This window comes from Bos mutus, chromosome 9 (genome assembly GCF_027580195.1).
Source record: "Bos mutus isolate GX-2022 chromosome 9, NWIPB_WYAK_1.1, whole genome shotgun sequence".
Classification (NCBI taxonomy): domain Eukaryota; kingdom Metazoa; phylum Chordata; class Mammalia; order Artiodactyla; family Bovidae; genus Bos; species Bos mutus.
In genome coordinates, this window is record NC_091625.1 from 64,030,451 (window position 1) to 64,047,872 (window position 17,422).

A 17,422-nucleotide genomic window follows, 5' to 3' on the forward strand; every position below is an offset into this window, starting at 1 on the left:
AAACTTGCTGTAAGTGTCAGTAAATATTTTAGACTTTTCGGGCTATATCAGGTCTCTCTGTCCCATATTCTTTTTTAAATGTAAAAATCTTAGCTTTGAGGACTATACCATAAGCCTTTGTCAACCCTAATCTAGAACATTCCTCCTCACCCGCTCTTTTTTTTTCCCTTTGCCATTGACTTGTTGAAGAAACTGGGTTATTTGTTCACACTTTGGATTTTGCTGATAGTCATCTGCACCTCTGTATTTCTTGTAGACAGGGAGTTAGAGTTATAGACTGTTAGATTTACATGTTTTTTTTTTAGGGGGGTCCACGTGTACTTCAGTGATGATGTGTACATTCTAATACATCACATCAAAAGGTAACTCCACATTAGGTCGAGTTGCCTCACTTTTTGTAGATTCAGGTGGTGACAGCTGCCAAACACATTTTCTCTTTGGTTTCACCATTTATTTACTCCCTTTAACTGTGTGGATCACAATAAACTGTGGAAAATTCTGAAAGAGATGGGAATACCAGACCACCTGATCTGCCTCTTGAGAAATTTGTATGCAGGTCAGGAAGCAACAGTTAGAACTGGACATGGAACAACAGACTGGTTCCAAATAGGAAAAGGAGTTCGTCAAGGCTGTATATTGTCACCCTGTTTATTTAACTTATATGCAGAGTACATCATGAGAAACACTGGACTGGAAGAAACACAAGCTGGAATCAAGATTGCCGGGAGAAATATCAATAACCTCAGATATGCAGATGACACCACCCTTATGGCAAAAGTGAAGAGGAACTCAAAAGCCTCTTGATGAAAGTGAAAGAGGAGAGTGAAAAAGTTGGCTTAAAGCTCAACATTCAGAAAACGACGATCATGGCATCTGGTCCCATCACTTCATGGGAAATAGATGGGGAAACAGTGGAAACAGTGTCAGACTTTATTTTTCTGGGCTCCAAAATCACTACAGATGGTGACTGCAGCCATGAAATTAAAAGACGCTTACTCGTTGGAAGGAAAGTTATGACCAACCTAGATAGCATATTCAAAAGCAGAGACATTACTTTGCCAACAAAGGTCCGTCTAGTCAAGGCTATGGTTTTTCCAGTGGTCATGTATGGATGTGAGAGTTGGACTGTGAAGAAGGCTGAGCACCGAAGAATTGATGCTTTTGAACTGTGGTGTTGGAGAAGACTCTTGAGAGTCCCTTGGACTGCAAGGAGATCCCACCAGTCCATTCTGAAGATCAGCCCTGGGATTTCTTTGGAAGGAATGATGCTAAAGCTGAAACTCCAGTACTTTGGCCACCTCATGCGAAGAGTTTACTCATTAGAAAAGACTCTGATGCTGGGAGGGATTGAGGGCAAGAGGAGAAGGGGACGACAGAGGATGAGATGGCTGGATGGCATCACTGACTCGATGGACGTGAGTCTCAGTGAACTCCGGGAGTTGGTGATGAACAGGGAGGCCTGGCGTGCTGCGATTCGTGGGGTTGCAAAGAGTCGGCCACGACTGAGCAACTGATCTGATCTGATCTGAATCATAGGATGCAACATGGTGATTTGTTATTGTTTCATTCCTTCTGTATTTTTTAATTTAAATTCTCGTGTGTGTGTGTGTGTATGTGTGTGTGTTTGTAGAGTTGCTTTAATTTATCCTCTGTTAAGGTCTGTTTAGTTACAATGAAGTATAGCTCAAGCTGGAAAAGTAGAATAAATGCTTATACCTTTTTCTCTTAATTATCATTTTTTAAAGTAATTACTGGTGCCCTAGTAACCTCAAGTAGTATCCAGCCAGAGGTTTTAATTATTTTATTAATTTTTCTGAAGAACCAGTTTATGTCTTTTGTCATTGTCGTCTACTTGACTGATTTCTGTTCTTTAGCGTGTCCTTCCTTTTTACGTGTTTGGATTTGTATTTCCTCCCCCAACCTTCTGAATGCTTAGCTTGTTGGTTTTCAGTATTTGTCTCTGATTAATGCAGGATAACCTCAACACTATAGATAATTTGGGTCAGGTGATTCTTTGTTGTGGGGGGCTGTTCTGTACGTTGTAAGATATTTAGCAGAGCCTTGGCCTCAAGTCACTTGATGTAAATACCATACCATAAAAAATACCTCTCTTTTATCTTCCCACAGTTGTGACAGTGAAAAATGCCTCCATATATTGCCAAATTCCCCTGGCAGTGGGTGAGATCACCCTTGGTTTCGAACAGCAGGATTAATGTATTTAACACTAAAGATTTCCGTCTTAAATAACGCCTTTCAGTTACTGCTTGCCTTACCGTGATGTGCATACTGCATGCGGTGTTTATTGTCACTCAGTCTAAGTGCAGGTCTGCAGTTCCTAATCCATAATTCAGAAATCAAAAAGAAATAACTTGTCCTCTAGATTTGATACACCAGTTACATTTGATAACAAATCCTGACCTGAACAGACTTGAGACTTGTTTATAGTATTTATTTATGACTTATTTATTTATGGTTTATACATTTTTCTGTGGAAATACTAATATCTGATTATGGAGTACTATGTCAGACCTCATACTATTTATGTTATTATAACATGATGTATTATGCTATATAATGTATGTTGTTTATGAAATATGTACTATGTAAGTGTTGAAGGATTCTAAAAATTGTGACTTCGGAGTCATATCTTTCTGGTTCAGAATGATTTTCAGTAAGTGTCTGTGGACACGGATTTCATAATTTCCTCTGTGAATACCTCTGTAACCCATTGAGTTAGTTTCTAGACTTAAGGTTTTTTAAAAGCTTGATGTCAAGTGTGCTATTTATTGGTTGGAGTGAAGCTTTGTATAAAACTTTGTATAAAGGAGTGGGAAGCATAAGAGCAGAAAAGTGAGTTGGGGCCAGGTTGACAGGGACCACAGAGGTTTAGAGGGTTTGTGTTTCCTTCTGCAGGCAGGTTAATCCGTAGCAGGTCTTTGGGTTAACAGTAACCATGCTTATGTGAGAACTTTTAGTGATAGGTTTGTGGTGGATGTTTGTCAAGTGCAGAATTGCCCCGGGGGCGTAGAGACCAGTTTCCTGTAGTTGAGTGGTGCAGCCTTTGTCTCACAGCATTTGCACTTACTGTTCACTGTCTGTAATATGTGAGCACCTGTAATCATCATCTTCACCTTTTCTTACTACTTGGTGCTTTATTCTTCGATTCTGAAATCCCCAATCTTCACAATATCTTCTGTAGCCCGTTCTATTTCATGTTGCACCTGGGGCAGTTGTCCCCAGTCAAAGAACTGGGCTGGATGTGGCACTCACTTGTGTGCTTCCCTTCTCTTTAGTTCTAAAAATTTTAATTGGAGGATAATTGCTTTACAATGTTGTGTTGGTTTCTGCCATACAATAACAGAGGCAGCCACAAGTATACATATGTCCCTTCCCTCTTGAACCTCCCTCCTACCTACCCCTCTATCTAGGTTGTTGCAGAGTACTGTGTTTGAGCTCCCTGTGTTACACCGCAGCTTTCAACTAGCTGTCTGTTTTACATATCGCAATGGACATGTTTCAGCGTTGCTTTCTCAGTTCGCCCCACCCTCTCCTCCCGCCGTGTCCACAAGTCTGTCCTCTGTGTCTGCGTCTCTGTTCCTGCCTTGCAAATAGCTTCATTAGTACCATATTTCTGGATTCCATATACATGTGTTGATATACAATACTTGTCTTTCTCTTTCTAACTTCACTCTGTATAACAGGCTCTAGGTTCATCCACTTCCCTTCTCTTCAAGATTCTGTTTCTGTCGTGCTTGTTATCCAATGCCTAGAAACAGTTGCTGTGTATGATTTGTCCAGTTTTCTAGTTGTTTATGGTGGGAAGACCAGTTATTCTGTTGAGGAAGTAGAAATCTCTCACTCCTTTGGAACTTCTGCCATCTGTCTTTTCTTATTGATATTAGTCTCTTGCACTATAAGCTTCTAGTTTATAGACTTTTTCCATTTTAAATCTTGTGATTCTGGGTAACTTTAGTGTTTGTGCAAGTAACCCATCAAATACTGTAGTTTATCTTGAGGTCACTCTTCTATAGTCTCCCACTTGGATCACCTTTTGGTGGCCTGTGTTATCACCAGAGACTGTTCTTCCTGTGAAATCTTAAAAATTAAGCCTCCCACTTGCTGACCTGTGGCTACGTCTCTTATTCCGTCAGTCACACGGTACCTGCTTTTCTCTGCTTTCCTCCTATCCATTGTCCCTCTTCTGTTATCACTTACTTTCATCTGTGGTTTAGAGTCAGTCTAGCTTAGATTCCAGGCCCATCACTTTAGTGAGTCTACTGCCAGCATCCTTGACTCTCTTTGCTTGCATGTCACTCACTGAACAAAATCCAAACCTTGGATCAGTGATGCTGGTTTGTTTTATTAAGTGTTTATATCCCAGTTACTGAATGCTGCTAGAGAAAATCACACACCTGTAAACTTAACTCTTCAGCCTTAGTACTGCCCAGCAGTTCCTGAGGATACCTTTCTCTTTACTTCTCTCCAGCTGCTGCTTCAGAACTTCCCCAGTCTTCTAGAACTCCCAATCATGCCACCTTTGCCTTTTCCTCTCAAGCAGCACCTGTTTCACTTAAAGGCCATCATAATGGCTTTGAATTCTTTTTATCTAATCTGTAGATTTAACTCCATTCTCATCAACCCTTTCTTTTTCTCTAGTATTGAAGAGGAGATATCACTTTCTTTTATAATTATTTTTTTGGCTCTGAATCCCAACTACTCCTATATTCTCTGCTGCTGCTGCTAAGTCACTTCAATCGTGTCCGACTCTGTGTGACCCCATATATTCTCTAGGGGAAAATAATTCTGTGTTATCTTTTCTCTCCTACCTCATTTTCTTTTTTCTCTTTCTCTCCTATTAATGTTGAAATGTGATCCGATTTTACTAAACACCTTTCCTAATTGTCTTTCTCCAGCTGACACCTTAGCTCTTTTATTTATTTATTGTTCTTCTTTCCTTTGAAAAGAGAATTATCCACATTTCTTGATTCCACTTCCCCACCAGTCTTCAATCCATTACATCCTACTAAAATTGATTTGCCTAGTTCATCAGTATCTCTCTTGTTGCTGAAACCAATGGACACTTCTCAGTCTCTTTTACTTTATTTTACCAATATTTGATTATGTTTAACTACTTCATTCTTGTTGAAATATTTTCTTCATTTCTTCTTTTTTTTAAATCTTGACAGCCTTTATGATTTGACCCCTGTTTTTCTTCTCAACTCTCCTAATTCCTAGATTCCTTTATAGATTTCTCTGCTTCTGCTTATTTCTTAAATATGTCACGTATTCTTCATTTTTCAGTTTGCAGCTTGTCTCTGGTCATGACGTTCATTCCCATGACTTCAGTGATCTTTATGCTGGTAATTCCCAAACCTTTATCCTTGGCCCATATTCTCTGCAGAGATTTAAACTACCCAAAACCTGGCTGGTTATGGAATATTTCTGCTTGGTACATCTTGAAAGTGAAAGTGAAACTCACTCAGTCGTGTCCAACTCATTTCTACTTGGTGCGTCTTGAGAAACCTGAAAGTCAACATGTCCAAAAGGAACTGATTTTTTATTTCTCTCTTCTCCTTATATCTAATCAACTACTTAGTCCTCTTTTTTACTTTGTTTTTTTGAGGGAATTCCCTGGTGGTCCAGTGACTAGGATTCTGAGCTCTCATTGTGGAGGCCCTGGATTTGATCCCTGATTCTCCCTGGTTGGAGAACTAAAATCCCTTAAGCTGTGCAGAGAGGCCAAAAACAAACAAAAAAAATGAGGTGTCTTTTGGTCGAGCCATTTGGCTTGCAGGATCTTAGTTCCCCAACCAGGAATCAAACTCCTGCTCCCTGTAGTGAAAGTGTGGAGAACCACTGGACCACCAGGGAATTCCCCTACTTAGTCCTCTTAATTCTTCCTGGGTGTCTCAAAACAGTCAGCTTCTTTTTATCTCTAAGTCTCTACAGGCCATCCATAAATTCTCCTAGATTAACTGCTTCAGCAGCTTTCTAATTAGCTTGCTTGTTTCCAGTTTAGACCATGCTCCATATTGCTGCCAGAGTAGTTTTCTGATTATACAGTCTGATGATAGTGCTTTCCTTCTTAAAACTCTTAAAAATTCTTAAAATCTTCTTAAGTTGTTCATTGTCTCCTGGGTATTACCCAGGACTCTGGATGGTAGATGAAAGAAACTCATATCACTCTAGGTTTGGCAGAGAGGGGAATCACTGGATGCTTATGTAAGTGCAGAAAGAACTGGCGAGTAGCCAGGCCTCAGAAACTTTGAAATACTTTTTGCATCTCCCTGATTGTCCCCCTTCTCTCTGGTTTGGCTTCATTCTCTTACTATGTAGTGATTTGTGAACTGAAGAACTAGCACCAAAGTTTTAACTTTGTGTCCTTACTCACGGTTAGAGTTGTTGAGGGGCTGCGTTGTTGAGGGGCTGGTGCTTGGCAAAATTATGGTAACTGAAAACTGTGCAATGTGAGGACAGACTGTATTGCGACACCGTAACGTGACTTATTACATGACACTAGGTCGTATGGCTATGGCTTGTTTTTTTAGGCTCATCTCAAGGCCACGTCTTCCTTGGAGCCGTGCACAGATCTTACTTAGCTCACGTTGTTCTCTCAAGTTTGAATTCCCCTCATTCCTCTACCCTGTCCCCTTGTGTCGCTTTTCTCCTACTCATTCTTTAAGTTTTCCCAGAGACACAGCTTTCTCTGCAAAAAGCTTTTCTTTTTAAATTTGGGTATTCTGCCTTGGGTGCTCTCATATCATGCGTACTTTCTCTGTCATAGTATAGAACACATCATCACACTGTGTTGTATTCATTTCCTTACCTGCTACACCTAAGGGATAGTGTTTCCTATGCAAATAGACACAGTGCTGTTCCTTACTATATCCCCAGAACCTAGTACTGTGTAGGACTAAATGGGTACTCAGTACAATTTTTGTTTTGATTTAATGCAAAATAATCAGAATTTTGGTGGGGTATGAATACTACACTATCATTAGAAGATATTCTGGAAAAATGTAGTATTGGCTAGTTAAACATGACAGCCTAGGTGCCAAGTTATGAAATATTGTGGATTTATACGTCTTTATACTTTAAATGAAATATACCTTTGATAGCAAACATTCTAATATTCTTATAGTTAATAAGTATATTACAGAAAACATGACTTGAGGAATTGCATCAGCCTGATACTGTAGATGCTTAATTAAATACTCATTAAATCAAGGAAGCACAAATTAGTTTTATATGCGTTTTTGGTTCTAATAATTGTCTTTATTTATTTCTAAGGTATCTTCATGTTTTAATGATCTTCTGGTCGTTTGTTGCTGGAGTTGTCACATTTTACTGCTCATTGGGACCTGATTCTCTGTTACCAAATATATTCTTCATGATAAAATACAAACCTAAGGTAAAATTTATGTGTTCTTATTTTTAAGAGAGTCAGTATATATGATTCTATGCTGTTCGATATTCTTCTTGAAAGCATGTTAAAGCAGTGATTTCTAAAATATCTGTCTGCTATAATTTAATAATGAAAGACATCAGAACATTTTCAAAGTGAAATTTGCATATGTATATATTTTTAAAGTGTACAGTTCTCCCAGGAGGAGTTAGAAAGAGAAAATTAAAAATTCTCAGAAAATTGGGTCCATAATTTTAGTGTCCTCTAACTTCACATTAACTTTGAGGACAGTAAATAAGAGGTTCCCAAAGTTGCTTATACAGTAGAATCACTTAAGGAATCTTTAAAAAAAATACAGGTTCCTGGGCTCTACCCCCGGAATTTGATTGAATAGTTCTGGGCTGCTGCTAAGTTGCTTCAGTCGTGTCCGACTCTGTGCGACCCCATAGACGGCAGCCCACCAGGCTCCCCCGTCTCTGGGATTCTCCAGGCAAGAATACTGGAGTGGGTTGCCATTTTCTTCTCCAATGTGTGAAAGTGAAAAGTGAAAGTGAAATCGCTCAGTCGTGCCCGACTCTTAGTGACCCCGTGGACTGCAGCCTACCAGGCTCCTCCATCCATGGGATTTTCCAGGCAAGAGTACTGGAGTGGGGTGCCATTGCCTTCTCCGAGTTCTGGGCTAGGACCTTGTAATTAGTACTTGTTGAAAGCTTTCCAGGTGATTCTGAGGCACAAATGCAACTCGGGAACTCGTTGTTCCACGGATGTCTGTTTGCTTCATAGAAACAAATAATCAGGCAGTTTGCTTAACCAAAATAGTTTGTTTTGTATATCTGAACTTTGATGAAGGTGGTACTGTATTGAGTCTGTCTCTGGTAGGTAAAGTCCCAAGAGTGTAGATCAGGGTTGAGTGGGATATCTTGAAGTCTTCAAGTAGCTGCAGTCCCTCATCTCAGGTTGATTGATATTTCTGCTCAGAGGAAACACAGCTGTAAGTGGTGCCCCGTATTTGGTCAGGAAACTTACTAGTTATAGCATATGTTCTCCTTCATTGATTAAAGGTTTGGAGAAATAGAAAATAGTTTTTTCTTATACTTTTGCAGCAGAGTATCATTTTCAAATATAGATTGAATTTTTTTTTTAATAAGTGAGCATAGCAGTTGACTTTAATTTTAAGCTTGGGAATTCGGCTTAAAAAGCATTTCATTTGGTATTTTTCTCCTATTGGCAGTTTGGTATAGCAAGAATTATTTATTGTAAAGAATAGTTTCAGTGTTAAAGCAGACAGTAATAAAAAAAAATCATGTCCTTTGAATTCATACACTGATTAACAAATTTTTGAAAAGTTGATTCTCTTTAGTAAATATGATGTGTAATGTAAAGACAAATCTCCCCACTTCCCTTTTTTAGCAATTAGGACTTCAGGAATTGTTTCCTCAAGGTCGTAGCTGTGCTGTTTGTGGTAAGGTGAAATGTAAGCGACATAGGTAAGTTAAACACTTAATTTGTTGATCCTTTCCATTAAGTTTTGGGTTTCAAGCAATTTAACTGTATGATTTTCTTTAGGCCTTCCTTGCTACTTGAGAACTACCAGCCATGGCTAGACCTGAAAATTTCTTCTAAGGTTGATGCGTCTCTTTCAGAGGTAACTGATTTAATTAATATTGCTGTGTATACCCAAGCAAAAAATGTTAAATACTTACGGGAAAGGGAATCATGGAGCATTTTAATAAATGCCACCTAATTGAGTCTTGGTTAGATAGTTGATTGTTACACAACTTGAATTGTAGGCCATAAGTGTTTTTTGATTCCATATCTAATAAAAATGGACATTTTAGCCAAAGAAAATGGTTTTACCTAGTTACTGTTTATCTCTTTAAGAAATAGTCATTTTTTATAATATGGCAGTAGAAATAACCAGAATAGAACAGAGAACAGGATACATTTCACTGTTTCTGCATAATATAGGAATAGGAAGTATGATCTCTTGTCTTTGTGGCAGTCACATTTTATATGTATCTTTTTGGTAACATACCATGTTTTAGTTATTTCTTTGAGAGACTTGTTTTCTCCATCCATCTGAGAAAGCTGTCAAGTTCTTGAAGGCAGGGAATGGATCTCATTTGTCCCCAACACCAAGTGCAGGGGCCAGATGTATTGCTGGTATCTGATAGATACTTACTGAATTAAACTAAATGCCGATTAGTTGAAGAGTAGCATTAAACATCTGAATCCTGCGTAATTGTCACTTTCTCCACTTTGAATCCTTCCCTGGCGACTCTTGCGACCCCATGGACTGTAGCCTGACAGGCTCCTCTGTCTATAGGATTCTCCAGGCAAGAATACTGGAGTGGGTTGCCATTTCCTTCTCCAAAGTATGCTGCATAAATGCTAAATTATTGGCATTTTCCTTTTTCCATTTCTTCTCTAAGCTCTTTTTCATCCTCCAGATTCCTGGATTGAAGACTGTGCTTTCCAATATGGTAGCAACTAGCTACATGTGGCTGTTAATAAATACTTGAAATATATTAGTCCTAATTGAGATGTGCTGTATATGTAAAATATGTACTGGGTTTTGAGAACTTCTTAAGGAAAAAGAAATGTAAAATATCCTATTATATATTTTACATTGATTATATGTTAAAATGGTAATATTTTGGGTATATTGGGTTAAATAAGATAGATCATAAAATTAACTTCACCTATTTTTATTTTTCTTTAAATGTAGTTAATAGAAAATTTGAAATTATATATGTGGCTGACATATTTCTATTTGAGAGTGCTGATTTGAGGTCTTTTGAAGACAAGACTTCTAGGGGAATAGTGATTGTAGTCGTTTGACACTTTATTTCTTTGTAAAAACTTTGACACTTTATTTCTTACGTAATTTTTTGACCTAGTGCCTGGCACTTATTGGTGTTGAGTAAATATTAGCTCTAATATTTAAAAACCATTTTCTGAGGTCTTGCTATAGACAGGAATTAGACTACATCCCAGGAATAAAAAGAAATAAAATATGCTTCTTTTCTTCTGGGAGCTTTGGTCTAGGAGGGGAGGTAGGCATATAAACAGACATGCACAGTGGAATGTAATGCAGTCAGTTCTGGAAGAAACATACAAGGTATGTCACTAGTACAGAGGAAGAAGTGCAGAACTGTAGAGAGGGGCAGTCAGAAAGTATGACTACATGTTTGCAAGCCTGATAGTGAAAGGGAAAGGGTGTTCCAGGGTGTTAAAAGAGTTTTTGGAAGGAAAGAGAGGCTTTGAAACTGGGTGGACAGTTCCGTAAGCTGGAGGGTGAAATATGAAGGAGAATGTGGGCAACGAAGAGACCATACTCTAGTAGCTAGTGTTTATCAGTCACTTACTATATAGCTTCCCCTGGTGGTTCAGATGGTAAAGAATCTGCCTGCAGTGCAGGAGACCCAGGTTCGATCCCTGGGTAGGGAAGATCCCCTGGAGCAGAAAATGGCAACCTACTCCAGTATTCTTGCCTGAAGAATTCCATGGACAGGGGACCCTGGCAGGCTACAGTCCATGGAGTCGCAGAGTCTGACACGACTGAGCAATTAACACTTTCGATACTTACTATATAGTAGATATTGTGCTAATCACTGTACTTGTATTCATGTAACCTATGAAGTAGGTGCTATTTTTGATGGTTTTACCAAACCTAGGGTTTAGAGCATTTTAATAATTTTCTCAAGTATCATAGCTGGCTGGTAGCAGAACTCAATCTAAAATGCAGGACTGCTTTAGTTCATAACCAATTTTTATATGGCCCTTTGGAAATCAGATCATCAAAAGACTTAAAAGGCAATGCTGAAGATGTTTAATTGATCATAGATGTCGGTGATTTTCAAATTGTGTAACTGTAGTTTCCAGATGTGACTCACAGAATGTTCAGTTCGGTTCAGTTCAGTTGCTTAGTCTTGTCTGACTCTTTGTGACCCCATGGCTTTGTGACGCCATGGACTGCAGCATGCCAGACTTCCCTGTCCATCACCAACTCTCAGAGCTTGCTCAAACCCATGTCCGTCGAGTTGGTGATGCCATCCAACCATCTTGTCTTCTGTTGTCCCCTTCTCTTCCTGCCTTCAGTCTTTCCCAGCATCAGGGTCTTTTCCATTGAGTCAGTTCTTCACATCAGGTGGCCAAAGTAATTGAGTTTCAGCTTCAGCATGAGTCCTTCCAATGAATGTTCAGGACTGATTTCCTTTAGGATGGACTAGTTGAATCTCCTTGCAGTCCAAGGGATTCTCAAGAGTCTTCTCCAACACCACAGTTCAAAAGCATCAATTCTCTACAGGATGTAGTGGGAGGTGAAAAGGAAGTAGAAGGTCATAGCTGCTGGCATGTAGCTTTCTCTTGCCTTTTCAGAATCAGTGCAGCTCCACCTTTCTTACTTTGATTTGTGGTTTGTTATATTGACGGTTTCATGCAGGTGAGTGATGTGGTCAAATGCATATTTTAGATCACTTTGGCAATTTTATGGAGAATGGAAGGGAGCTAACTTGGAAGGAGGGAGACTGATTTAGAGGCTATATATAGGGGTGAGAAGAGGTAGAAAAGAGCTACCTAGATGTAAAATCAGTAGGACTTCCGGTTGGATTTGGGGAATCATGTAAGATGAAATGTTTAATGGTAAGCTTTCCAGTCTCCTCCTGTGTCCTAATCCTGTCTCTGTGTATCTTATTTTTCCAGCTGATATCACTGATGATTAGTTTTTGTAATAAAAAATCCAAATCTTGTTGCCTGAGTATGTAGAGAGTCCACAGTTTGCATTACTGGGCCAGAGAAGATATATAGTCAGATTAGATATGTTGTTTCATTACCTCCCTAGTGCTTTTTAAAATTAATGCCCACTGCTGCAAGTCCTTTTAAAAATTATACTGTTCCACCCAGCCTCAAGAAATGGAAGGTTTAACACCAAGGATTTCTTTTGTTTTGTAACTTTTTTAGATATAACTTAAAGTTTTCACAAAGCTGAGCATATTCATATACCGGCACTCAGATCAAGAAACAAAAACATCATTAGACCCAGAAGTCCTGCTCATACTCCCTCCTAGTCTCTATCCTCCCTTGAAAGTTAATCACTGACTCTTTAGTTCCCCGACCAGAGATCGAACTTGTGCCCCTGCATTGGGTGTACGGAATCTTAACCACTGGACCACCAGAACCAGGGAAGTCCCCTAAGTCTTATATATTTGTTTTTTCATTTTATCCTGGGATTACTGACTTACAGAGGGCATTAGGAATGCAAAAGACCAGCCTGTTATTTTCTTTCTTTGCATAGAATTTTTTTGGTTCAGTGAATCTTCAGAGTCAGGAACAATTTAGATTAAAATTTTTTTTTTTAATTATGGACATATTTTAAAGTGTGTGTGTCATTGTGATAGTAATTTTTCTTTTTAATGAAGTTTTACTGTTTTCAGAGTGTTTTCCCATATGTCCCTTTTCATCATCAAAGCCATATGAAGTCGGCATAGACATTTTGTCATGCAGAAGTATGACACTGGGTGTCAATATTTGGGATACTAAGCTTAGTTTTTGTTATATATTTCTTAGTATTAGAGTTTATTTTCCCAGAATTAATTAACTTGATTTTTCTTAAAAAATAATTTTTATTCAGGTTCTTGAATTAGTGTTGGAAAACTTTGTCTACCCCTGGTACAGGTAAGTTCTTTCTATAAGACCTTTTTTCTGTAGTATAGTGAATTCCATTAAGTATGCTAATGATACATTTTTAGTATAGGTGGTAATTTCTCAGTGTTGGCACTATTGACATTTTTGGCCACATAATTCTTTGTTATGGGGACCTATACTGTGCATTATAGGGTGTTTAACGTACCCCTGACTTTTTCCCAGTGAATGCTGGTGGCACTCCTTGTTTTCCTTGGTTGTGATCACCAAATATGTCTTCAGAGATTGCCAGAGTTACCTGGGAGGCACAGTGGTCACTTAAGAACCACTGATTGTAGGTAATCAATTAACAATTTAGTGATAGGAAAGAGGAAAAAACCCTAGGCTACTTTTTGAAAGAACAGTAACTTGTACAGTTTCTTATGACCCCTAATTGTAGTGATTTACTATTTTGTATGCACCTTTTACACTTGAACTAATTGTACGTTTAGAGAAAAAATTTTTATTCAGGTATTTCATTAAACTGAAAGTTAATTTCAGTAGACTTCCTGGAAAATTAATGTTTTGTTCCAAAGTAGCTTTGTTTTTGGTATCTGATGCCTGTGTAAAATCCCCTATGCTCAATGGAATATGGAAAATGCTCTAGATCTGTGGGGAAAAAAAAGTCTGATTTGACAATCAGAAATCATTTAATAAAACACATACTCCCTTACAGAAGCATCGTGTACTTAGTTATATATTTGAACACTTAACACCTATATGACTTATAATATTTAATTATATCTCCCCTAATGTTCAGTATATTTTGAATTTCCTAATTTAAAAATGCAATAGGCGGCTCGGTTTCCAGTGGCTAGGACTCAATGCTTTAACTGCCATGGGCCTGGGTTCAGTCCCTGGTCGGGAACTGATTCCACAAGCTGAGTAATGTGGCTGGGGGAGGTGGGGAGGGCAGGGGGGGGTGGAAATGCTATGGCAGAAAGTGAAGAGGAACTCAAAAGCCTCTTGATAAAAGTGAAAGTGGAGAGTGAAAAAGTTGGCTTAAAGCTCAACATTCAGAAAACGAAGATCATGGCATCTGGTCCCATCACTTCATGGGAAATATATGGGGAAACAGTGGAAACAGGGTCAGACTTTATTTTTTGGGGTTCCAAAATCACTGCAGATGGTGACTGCAACCATGAAATTAAAAGACTCTTACTCCTTGAAAGGAAAGTTATGACCAACCTAGATAGCATATTCAAAAGCAGAGACATTACTTTGCCAACAAAGGTCCATCTAGTCAAGGCTATGGTTTTTCCAGTGGTCATGTAGGGATGTGAGAGTTGGACTGTGAAGAAGGCTGAGCGCTGAAGAATTTATGCTTTTGAACTGTGGTGTTGGAGAAGACTCTTGAGAGTCCCTTGGGCTGCAAGGAGATCCAATCAGTCCATTCTGAAGGAGATCAGCCCTGGGATTTCTTTGGAAGAAATGATGCCAAAGCTGAAACTCCAGTACTTTGGCCACCTCATGCGAAGAGTTTACTCATTGGAAAAGATTCTGATGCTGGGAGGGATTGGGGGCAAGAGGAGAAGGGGACGACAGAGGATGAGATGGCTGCTTGGCATCACTGACTCGATGGACGTGAGTCTAAGTGAACACCGGGAGTTGGTGATGGACAGGGAGGCCTGGCGTGCTGCGATTCATGGGGTCGCAAAGAGTCGGACACGACTGAGCGACTGATCTGATCTGATCTGATAGTGGATTAAAACAAATTTAATACTCATTTAATATGTTATTTTTGCCTGTATAGCTTATATACAATTTTTACACTGGCATCTGTCTTAAACATAGGGCATTTGTCATTTAAGTAAATTGATTGTGAGGCCTTTTATAAAATAATCCTGTTGTGAAACTCCCCCACTGCCACCCCATCCCCACCCTGCCCCCAAATTATAACTTCTCAGACATAAAATCTGGCTGTATTTTTTAGTGTGTATCCTATATAGCTATTGATGCTATGATATTCCCTTCCTTGGAGTTAATAGTGGGAACCATGATTGATACAAAATTATCTTCTTTATGCTACCAAGGGACTAACAGCATCATCTTCTAGTTCAGAAAATTATGATTATACATACTTTTCTTTCTTGCCTTTGATTAGGAAAGTATCCTAATTCTTCTAGGGACCTCAAAGCTATAGGAAAACTCAGGAAAAGGTTGTCAAAATTTCTGTTTAAAAACATTTTGAGTTTCAATTTATTTTCTTTTTCAAAGAAAACACACACTTTTTTTTCTTACTTTTAGAATTAGTTTATACTATTAATCTATAAATATTTAATTGAACTTTTGTATGTAATTGTGTTTCTTTTCAAAATTATGGTTTTTTAAATATTTCTTTGATGATGTTTAGAAAATGATCTTAAAAATCTTAAACATGTGACTATGTACACATGAATGTCTACAGGAAAATCTATACAATAATTTAGTTAACGACAATTATGTCGGTACTAGAATTACGGGAGATTTTAATTTTCTTCTTTGTTCTTTTGTTCCATAATATAATGCATTGTTTGTTAAAAAATAGCATAAGTAAATGGAAAAAGAGTCAGTTCTAGACTTCTCTTGGTTTCTAGAAAGGGAAGTTGTGTATTTCTTTGAACTTCTAAATGCTTGTTTTCTTTTTAATTAAAGGGATGTAACAGATGATGAGTCCTTTGTTGATGAACTGAGAATTATATTACGGTTTTTTGCATCTGTCTTAATTCGAAGGATTCACAAGGTGTGTATTTATAATGAGAAATTTGGGAATTTCTATCCTATATGTTGGAGAAGGAAATGGCAACCCACTCCAGTACTCTTACCTGGAGAATCCCATGCACAGAAGAACCATGGGGTGGCAAAGAATTGTACATGACTGAAGCAACTTAGCATGCATACTATATGTATTTGTTTTGTTCTTCACCTTTAATTTTTTTAGATTAAGAGATAAATGGATTGCTATTGATTAATTGATCAATTTTGCTTTCTTTAATGTTTGGATGTCTTGGTTTTTAGAAATTATAGATAAAAAGACAACTGTAGAAAAAAAGTCATGTTCTTGTTAGATGAATTTACTGAATACATGGTAATGATTATGATGTTTTAAAAAAATTTCAAGCCATATTTTAAGGTTTTGTGTGTGTACATATATATATACACACACACACACACACACACATATATATATACACTTAACTTTGTTGGCTATAGACACAAATACTTGTCTACTGCTTTGTCAGTTCTATATATTGAACATAATGATAATAAATTAGTGATCTCTATCTCTGCCAGTAATAAAGGCAAATTCTTGTTAAATGTTGCTATACCTATTTGAGAAATGAGCAATAAAATCAACCACTATAGCAAACATATGCAAAAAAATTATGAATAAGTACTTCACAAAAGAAAAATATAAAAGTGCTAATTAATATTTGAAAATATGTTGTCTTTTTGATGAGATACCATTCTTTTGTCTCTCAGGTTGGGAAAGAAAAAAGTGATAGTGTTTAGCAGTGGTGATTGTAGAGAAACAGGCAAAGCAAGTACACGTTCAAATTGATATAACTCTTACCCTGGAAGGGGGTTTGGTAATCTTTATTGAAAGACATAAAAATGTCTGTACTCTCAAATATAATTCCATTTTTTTAGTATATTTTAAAGAAATAGAGTGGAAACATGTATATTCAAAGATTCATTGTAGTATACCTTATAATAAGGAAGACTGAAAAGGAAAACCGATGTCCAATGACAAGATTGTTGGTTGGTTGAATATAGTACATGTTAACTATGAAATCCTTTCTATAGTTTTTATGATTACTTGTTTTCATTTAGCATAATGTTTGTGATTGTTTGTTTTCACTTTGCATAATATTTTTGAGGTCTATTCATGTTGTCCTGTTGTACCTGTATCAGTACTTATTCTTTTTTATGTCTGAATAGTATTCCATTGTATGGATACACCACATTTTGTTTGTCCATCTGTCAGTCAGTGGACATTTGGAATGTTTCCACCTTTTGGCTATTGTGAATAATGCCACCATAGGGTTTGTGTACAAGTTTTTTGTGGAGAGAATGTGTATGGAATATTTATTTTCGTTTCTCTTGATTTTACCTTCAAATGTAATTACTGGGTCAAATGGTTTATGTTTAAACCATTTTTTTGAGGAACTGTCAAAAGACTGTTTTCCTAAGTGCACCATTTTCCATTGCTACTAGCAGTGTATGAGTGTCTTGATTTCTCCACATCCTTGCCATAACTAATTATTATTTCACTTTTTGATTCTAACCATACTAATGGACGTGAAGTCGTATCTCACTGTGGCATTGATTTGCTTTTCCCTGTGGCTGATGGGG

At 37.8% G+C, this 17,422-nt stretch overlaps 1 protein-coding gene across 4 annotated transcripts in view; it reads left to right on the forward strand.

The window, feature by feature from the left end:
* The window catches only part of SNX14 (sorting nexin 14), an 84,473-nt gene that overhangs the window by 11,080 nt on the left and 55,971 nt on the right, over nt 1-17,422 (forward strand). For all 4 annotated transcript variants that reach the window (XM_070376630.1, XM_070376633.1, XM_070376632.1 and 1 more), the window contains exons 2-6: nt 7,291-7,411; nt 8,816-8,892; nt 8,972-9,050; nt 13,038-13,081; nt 15,722-15,809. In XM_070376630.1, coding sequence (XP_070232731.1) covers nt 7,291-7,411; nt 8,816-8,892; nt 8,972-9,050; nt 13,038-13,081; nt 15,722-15,809 — 409 coding nt within the window. The remainder of the gene's footprint in view (nt 1-7,290; nt 7,412-8,815; nt 8,893-8,971; nt 9,051-13,037; nt 13,082-15,721; nt 15,810-17,422) is intronic.